Source organism: Echinops telfairi, unplaced genomic scaffold, assembly GCF_000313985.2.
Source record: "Echinops telfairi isolate 266 unplaced genomic scaffold, ASM31398v2 ScPeMD7_1;HRSCAF=3_0, whole genome shotgun sequence".
NCBI classification, from domain to species: domain Eukaryota; kingdom Metazoa; phylum Chordata; class Mammalia; order Afrosoricida; family Tenrecidae; genus Echinops; species Echinops telfairi.
In genome coordinates, this window is record NW_022103896.1 from 73,357,885 (window position 1) to 73,366,482 (window position 8,598).

Consider the following 8,598-nt stretch of genomic DNA (forward strand, 5'->3'; position numbering starts at 1 on the left):
CTTGAGAGGAAGGGTCTTGTCATTCTGTTCCCCATTGGGTCCCCTCAGTGCCTAGAACAGTACCAGGGATACACTAGGCACTAACTGCTAATTTGTTGAATGAATAAATTAAGATATAATTTAGACTTGTTTAAGTCCAGACATTCTAGAATGCAATGCATTTCTCTGTCAGCGGCTTCATGATACTGAGCTATGTGGAAGACATAATGAGAACTTGAGTATAAATACATTATTGAATATTCAGTAACACAATTTCTATTTTTGCTCCTAACTATAACCGGGGTGTCTGGGCCTGCTAGGCTGGCCTGAAGCCTGTGTTGGAGAGAAGTGAGCTTTATGCTAATTAGAACAAAGTTTTGTGAGGACAGAGGGCAGCAACAAACCCATGAACTTAGTAGTACTTTAGATCCAAGATCAGTTCAACTAATATTCCTTCTACAGCTACTATCTCTGCTTGAGACTTAGGTAAAACAAAAGTATTGGATGCTGTGGTAGTTACATAATTTCATGTCAACTTGATAAATAAGTGTAGTGGTGGGGTTTAGCCTGTCAGGCCTGATGATGCCTCCCTGTGGGCGTGGCCTTCTCATGATGATTTGGGGAACTTCCTCTCTCCCTTGGTCTTCCAGTGGACAAGCCATGTGGAGCCATGTGGTGGGGACCTGTGGAGACTGCCCTGTGATGCTTCCACTGCCATTGGATCCACAAGTTTTCACCCACTGATCCGTGATCTTCCTGCATTCAGAATCACTGCAAGTGTTGTGTGAGTCTGAAGAACATATTGGCTAATATTTATTCATGGACTTGATCTGGACTGGGCTGGGATGTTTTCGCAATATGCAATTGCTCTATGATATAAAACTTTCTCTTACACACATAAGTGTCTCTGGATTTGTTTCTCTAGTCCACCTGGACTAACACAGAGGCCCTCACCTGAAAGGACCTTGTGTTTTAGCCAGGAAAGGTAAACATAAATAAACACAAAGTGTGCTGAATGGTAATCACAGCTGTTTAAAATTAAGTAGCGTATAAAAATAAAGTAAGGTAGCATGGGCAGAGAGTGAAAGTGGTGGGGTGGATATGAAGGTGCTATTATAAGTGGTTAAGAACGTCTCTCTCTGGGAAGTGTCAACTGAGAGTCTGAAGACATGAACGAAGCAGCATCGTTCAACAGAATCTCTGAAAAGTCAGGAACAGCTGTGGGAATGGGGTAAGGGGGTGTGTGGTAGGGTGATGCTACCTCACACTTTAACAGAAGAAAGGAAAATACTCTGGAAAAATCAAAGGACCCCTGAGCTAGCCCACTACCTATACATGTATTGCTATATATGAACTTCAGTCAAGCACGGCAGGAGGTAATGCCTCTGAAGAAGAAAATGATTCAAAAAAGTAAAGGGTGTGTGGGTGTGTGTGAAAGAAATCCTTCATTATAGATTGAATAAATCCTTTATTAAGGATCAAATTGTGTGTCCTCATCTTCGTTGTTGATGCTAAGTGCTATAAATTCTACTCTCTAGGCATGTGGTTGTAACTCCCCTTGGGAGGGAGTTGTCTTTATTATGTTAAGGGACAAGATGAGTGTCCATATGTCTGGAGTCAACCTCTTACACAATCAAGGAGAACAGAGTAGGCAAGCTGAGTTGGGTGTGGGGGGATAGATGCCAAACTCTGTGGGGGATCTCCAGGAACAGGAAACAATTTCCACCAGAGTCCAGCAGTCTGCCCTTAAAGCTGGTGTCCCTTGTTCACCTCCATTGTGATACGCTAAACATTTATAAGAATATGAAATACAGGCATGAAGTTTTTTGTGATCCACCCACAAACAAACAAACAAACAAACAAACACAAAACACGAACTAAGCCCATTCCCATCAAGTCCTTTTCAACTCCCCCTGATGCTACAGGGCTCAGAACTGTCCCAAAGCTGCTAATCTTTCCAGAAGCAGACTGCCACATCTTTTCCCTCTGGATGGGGCTGGTGGGTTTAGCAGTCAAGTGCTTAGCCACTGTGTCACCAGAGTGGAAAGTGGCCAGACACACCTGGCCTGCGATGGGCACAGCAAGTGTGGTTGTTCAGGGAGCAGAGAGAGCAGGGGAGCAGTTTCCAGTTCTTTGCATAGGACCTTGGGAGATAGGCAGCAGTTGGGAGGACCTGGCATCAACAGGGACACCCAGCCTAGGGAAGAAGGCAGAGTGAAGCGATCAGACAGACAGGGTTTAACCCCTCAGCTCTCCTCATTTCCGCCCTGAAACAGACCTTCTGAGCTGAAAGTCACTTGTCCTGGGGCTCACCTGGCAGAGACCAGGTGCTCTTTGTTACCAGCTAGGGTAGCCCACTTGAGTGAGGAGGACCCGGTGAAGGATATTTCAGAGACTCTGTGGGCTCTACAACCACCCAAAGCCAAGGTGAAGCTGAGTCAACAGTGAGTGGCCACCAGTCCCTGTGCAAGCCAACAAAGAACAGACTGCAAGCTCTTTTATCAACTACCAATGCCAGCAAAGGATGCCTGGGAAATGGCAGGGGTGGATTCAGCCAACCACAGCCAAAAGTTCGCCAGACCAGCCTCTTCACAGCAGGAATGGCAAGGATCTACAGGTTCTACAGGAGTGCAGAGCCTCCACCCTGCTGTCTGGAGCTCAGTCACTGCCGTCTCAGCCCACTGAGAGGAGCCCCTCTCCTCCTGCACCACAGCGCAGATGAGACACGGAGAGCAAAGCTAGAGGGTGTGGGCATCTACAGACTGAGCATTACCTAACAATTGGTTATATTATGACCCCAAACTAAGTGTTAAATAAAATTAGGTGAAGTCAGTTTATTCATCCTGTCCAGGTGAGTCCAGGACTGTGAGGATGCCCATCAGTTAGAGACAAAATAAATGTCATTTTCTCAGGGTAGTGGTGCTAAGAGATCTTTGCATATATGAACTGGACGAGTGGAACTTAATAATAGAGTTTTCATGACAGTATTTTCTGAGAATAGTCACTGACAGGCTACTACAGCGAATATTCCCTGTACACACAGTTGTTTAGACAGGCTTCTGTTCTGAGGATGCAGTCCAAAGTTGGTTCTGACATTAAACCGAATACGTTTCTTTCTCAGTTGTCATTGCGGGTGCCTTTTATTGTCAGTATTTTTATTAATTTGATCTTTGTCTTTGGGGGTTGGCATAAGAATGATACTATCAGCATTTAGGTGCTGCAATACTGTATGAAATACATATTACTAACAATAGGATGTTTAAAATTGTTCTTAAGTAAAGGTCCTCATAGTTAGAATATGTGGTTAAGTCAAGGGCTGCCATACTTATAATTTATAAAGTCTGACAACTACTGTACTTAAAACTTATAAAGTCCTATGGCAGATGAGGTTTGGGGGGGGGGGGCATCAACAGTAGCCTTCATGCCCCCATGCCGGAGTCTAATGTTCAATTCCCTGTCAAAGAATCTCTCGAACAGCCAACATCCACCTTTCAGTGAAAGTCTGAGTGTTGCTGTGATGCTGCTGAATGAACAGGTTTCCGAAGCTGAATGAAGAGCCTCCAGACAAGTCGGAGTAAAGACCTAGAAATCTACTTGTGAAAATCCTGTAAATCACAGCAGAACACTGTCCAATCCTCAACTGATCGCGGGGATGCTGCAGGATCAGGAAGCATTTTGTTCAGTTGTGCATGGGGTCGCCATCATGAATTGGGGGCTGGCTTGATGCTAACCGACAAGAGTAATTGCTATGCTGATATAAAAAGTAAAGATAGATGTGGGCCTTGCCTTTTTAGGAAATACTGGATTAAAAAGATGTTTTTTTTTAACTGAGCGAGACATTAGAAAATTATAAATGTCCTAAGACAGAGATTATGGCTATTTTGAGGTCTGGTTCTCAGCATGGGGGCACTGGCATCAGTGTATGCAAAATGATGGGAGTGTGTCCCAGATGCACGTGCATGCTCATGCTTTCCTTGTGGTGAGTGGGCCCGTGTGTCCCACACTCTTCTCCAGAGGGGAGAATTTATACCTGAAACCCAGCACGAGCACAGGAAGCTCTATTCCGGCTATAACAGACAGCGAAGACTTTGTGGAGGAGAAACCATTTGAAAGCCGATAGGGAAGATCTTGATACATGGAGAAGGATTATGGATTGTGATAAGAGGTGTAAGAGCCCACAATAAAACGATCTTTTAATAAAAAATTTTAAAAAAGTCTAGACGATGGAAGAGCAGAAACACAAGTTTCCTCCAGAGCTAATGGTTTCCATGTTTTCTGTGACATACTTACAGTAAACCTCTTCTTTTTCTCTCTGTGTTCGTCAGAGCTGGGAATGCTAACACTTGGGCAGCTCTCCTTGCAGTCCATGGCACAAGCTCTCTGGATTCAGTGCCTCAAAAGGGCATCAAACACTGAATCCGAGGAGACAGTCAGAAGTGGACAAACACCATGAACTAATCCAACACATAAAACCTCTTGAGGTAATGTTCAAATTCCATCTTGCAACCTTAACCAACAGAAAGGAAAAAAAAAAAGAATTGATTAGCAAAACGAGTTTTAAAATGCTCTACATTGTCATTCCTTAGTCATAGGACTCATTTTACTCCTGGCAGGAATTTACTTTTGATCTGAAGTCTCAACAAAGGTTAGATTTAATTTCTCTTACACCTCTGTCGCTATAGCTAAGCCACAATCAAACATCTGCATCCCATCGACTTTCCCCAGCGAAAAATGCTTATGGCTTATTCACTGCAGTTCATGTGGATGACGGGTAGCTCTCCCCTAGGAGAACTCTTAGCTTGATGGGTTCTTAAAGGGCAGTCTTCAGACTTCTTGCATTGGGGTGGCCTAGTGGAGCTTGCCGAAGAATTCATGCTTCTGTGCTCCACGCAAGACCTAATGAATTGGAAACTCTCTATATTTTTATTTTTACTTAATAAGCATTAGGTAATGTTTTCACATGCCTGGCAATTTACAAACAACCCATTTCATGCTCAGAATGATTTGATTTGGCAACAGATACACACAGAGATTGAACATCCTACCCAGGATTTGAACCTATGCTGCTTGCCTCTCAAGTTCCAAGTCTTAACCATTATGCTGTACTGCATTATAAATAGCCTGTTAAGCAGTAATTCTTAGCAACTGGACCTCTGATCTGTGATGTTACTGTAGCTCTTCATACAGAACACATGCAATTATGTTCATGTTATCATTCCGCCCATGAGCAAAAGGCTCCAGATGTCATACTCCTGTGATCTTTTCTAAAAATGGCCAGTGCTCTCCAGACGATAAAGACAATCTTTGAGAAGTTCAGTTTGCCAGTTTCCCTGAATGATTAATCTCAGGAAGTCAGTCTGTAGCGCTCCTTCCACCTAACCCCATGCTCAGAGTCTGACCTCTGTGGCCCTCACACCAAGGTACCCCTTACTCTCTGGCTTCTAGCTGGGTTTGGTGGAAATGAGGTACTCGGGGGAGACCAGGGTTGCCCTGGCTAGTCATGTAACCGTAGTGCATTCAGCTGCTAACCAAAAGGTTGAAGGTTCAAGTTCATTCACAAGTGAACCAGAAGAAAGGCCTGGAAACTGACTTAAAAATCAGCCACTGATGACCTGGGGGAGCACAGTTCTATCGAATGTACACACACGGCTCACCAGGAGGCAGCATCAATTCAGGGCAACTGGTTAGTAGGAGAGCAGAGGGTAAACTACTAAGGCATTTATTCCCCCGCCTCCTACCGAGCAGTCTCCCTCCTGCGGGCAGTCCTTGCTTTCAGGTCGGGAGTCCGTTGGAGGATGGGAGTTGAGGGAAACTGGGAGCTATTATCTTACAGGTGTCCTTCACTTTGCCCACAGCACCTCAATAAAGAGCCCGTTGCTGGACTCCAGCATGCCCAGTTACTTCTGAGCATGTCCTCTGTTTCCCACCAGTGAACCTCATGCAATAATGGTACCAGCTAGGACTCTGGAAAAAGACCTTCAGAAATGAGACGCATCTTGATGGGAACACTGATGACTTTCCTGTGGAGGAAGCGGCTAGGAGCCAGTAATGTGGCACAGAATGATGGCATGTTCAACCAAATTACCACTCTTCCCAGTCGGTGCCCAGGAGCCCAAGGCAGATAAGAGGTGTCAGATAAGGTGCTGGAAGATCACGGGGCTGGGGAACAGGATGAGTTCAAAGGCACTGCATGGGCTCGCACAGCACTGCTTCTGGCTGTCCTTGGGAATGCCCACAAAGCAAAGGCAAGTCCAAAGCCCTGGACTCCCACACAGGAGGACAGAAACCCTGAGAGTGCAGAGCTGACTTATTTAAGGACCAATGCTAAGGGCGTGACAGCCGATTACAGAAGAAGCTCTTTCATTTATTAAGTGTAGTTTGGATCAAAGTTTACAGAGCAAATCAGTTTTCCACGCAATGACATATACGTATCTTGTTTCCTAACAGAGGCTGAAGTTCCCTCAAGGCAGCAACACTCTTTCCACTTCCTCTCTGTGCTCCCTATTTCCGTTCATCCTTTCCTAATCCTTCCTGCTTGCTGAGCTTTGCTTCAGGACAAAGGATGCCCCTTTGCTCTCTTATACTTGATTGTGCTTAGAAGTGCATTCCTCCCTGGTGCTGTTATTCACGGCATAGGTTTGTGTAGTGTTTGGCTGTAGGCTGAGTCCCAGAGGTGGTTCAGTTCCAAGCTTGGGAGGTGTCTATGGGCTGAAATCCCGGGGCCCCACCAGTCTCTATCAGACCAATGCTCTCCCCACAACTCCATCCCACTCATTGTCTCATGATGGGCAGTACAGACAAAAAGCTCAGAAATTTCTTGGAAGAGATAATTTTTTTATACTAAAAGAGAGAAAGAGAAGAAAAGAAAAAAACCCTGCAGAATATCAGCAAATTTTCTCAGGAAGTCGGGGAGAAAATACAGAAGTTCAAAGGACATTTGGATCAAGGAGGCTAAAACAGATCAAAGAGACCTGAACATTAAGTCTAGACTGACCCCATTCACAAGGACAGGTGTACTCACCTTTGACTCTAGACTGAATGTGTTGGTTTTAGTACAGGGGAGGGAGGGTACTTAAAGAGCTGCTGGCTGTCTGACTAAGTTTGGAGTGAAGATGGCTCAAATGCAATGAGGCCAAGATGCTAGAACTTTCCTGGCAGACTGCAGAGGAAAGAAGCTGAGAGTGTTAGAGTACACACACCCCACCACTCCAACAGGGCCACTCTCCTCAAAGAGCCCTGTAGTGGCCCTGCTTGTAGGCGGAAGATGCTGCACTGGAACCAGGCTCTGATTCCACTGGGACTGATGGGACTCTGGTGTGGCAGGAGTTAGGCAGCAGCATGGCCAGAGATGAGACAGAAGCAGTGACAACGACAAGCCAGCAAGGACTGAGTGAGAGCGAGCTGACTGGCAGGAATCTGGGCCAGTAACTAAATGATCACAAGGCTGCTGGGTTGCTCACTTCAGCAGCCTGCATCCCACAAGCTCACTTGCCTGTGGCTGCTGGGAGGCACAGGAAGGATGGCAGAGGGGTGTGTGTGTGTGAGAGAGAGAGACTATACATTTTTCTCACAGGAAAAAAAAAAAAATATATATATATATAGAGAGAGACACTATGCATTTTCTCACACCCCACTCCCTCCCAGCCAGGCTGTAGTTCAGTGCTCTGCTCAAAATCATAGCTCTGATCACTACAGGGTCAGGGTGAGTGCTACGATCTACACTAGGAGTCCTTGGACAAGTTTAAATGAGCCGAGCCCTAGTTTCTTAATCCAGAAAAACGAGAATAACACCACCTATTTCATGTGGCTGATGCAAGAACTAGAGCTAGTATTAAAGACTGCGCATTCCATAAACTCACTGCCCAAGGAGCCGCTTCTGACTCATAGTGACTCTGTAGGGCCAGGAAGACCTGCCCTGGTGGGTTTCTTTTTCTTTTTAAAAATGAGTTAATTAAGGGGCCGGCTCCAATCCCAACTACTATGTGGACACCTGCCCCTCCCCACCGAAGAATTTATTTCAAAGGACGGCACTGAATCTGCAGCTCCGGTAGAGGGACATATCTGATCAGAGCACACGGGAGCAGATGAAGAAGGAGGAGGAGAGAGTGGAGCACATCCTCGCCCACCAGGCCGTGAGGACAATGTTCCCGATTAGAGCAGCCAGTCCACAGAGAGGACCACATGGCCAGCCCCACTATGAGATATGATGCCTCTCACTGATTCATAACCCTACAGCGGACAACACCAGAGACAGTGTGGGAATTGCGCCTGATGTGATCCCTCCACACCAAGGCAAAACACTAAGGGGGTGCAACAGAACAAGGGAATGGAGTGGTGAGGTCCCCAGGGAATGCTGAAGGTGGACTTTGGGGCCAGAGCATGGTGCCCCAACAGACTGGACTGCAAAACACTCCTAAAGGCCAACAAACAATCCTTGAACTAACTACTGTACAAGCTTTTCTTTCTTGTTGCGTTTTGTTTTTTGTCATTGGTTTGTTATTGTTGATGTTTTGTTGTATATTGTGTGGTTTGGCACTGTCTTGTTTTTGTGCATGTTATTATCTCCGCAGGTCTGTCTAAATAAGATAGGCTGGATGAACAATCTGGAGGAGAAAACAA

At 45.6% G+C, this 8,598-nt stretch overlaps 1 protein-coding gene across 2 annotated transcripts in view; it reads right to left on the reverse strand.

Moving 5' to 3' along the window:
• LOC101653188 (serine/threonine-protein kinase Sgk3) overlaps positions 1–8,598 on the reverse strand; it is a 118,290-nt gene that overhangs the window by 56,131 nt on the left and 53,561 nt on the right. For both annotated transcript variants that reach the window (XM_004697534.3, XM_045284335.1), the window contains one exon: positions 4,270–4,486. In XM_004697534.3, the coding sequence (XP_004697591.1) occupies positions 4,270–4,347 (78 nt within the window). In that variant the 5' untranslated portion in view covers positions 4,348–4,486. Of the gene's footprint in view, positions 1–4,269; positions 4,487–8,598 lie in introns of those variants that run through there.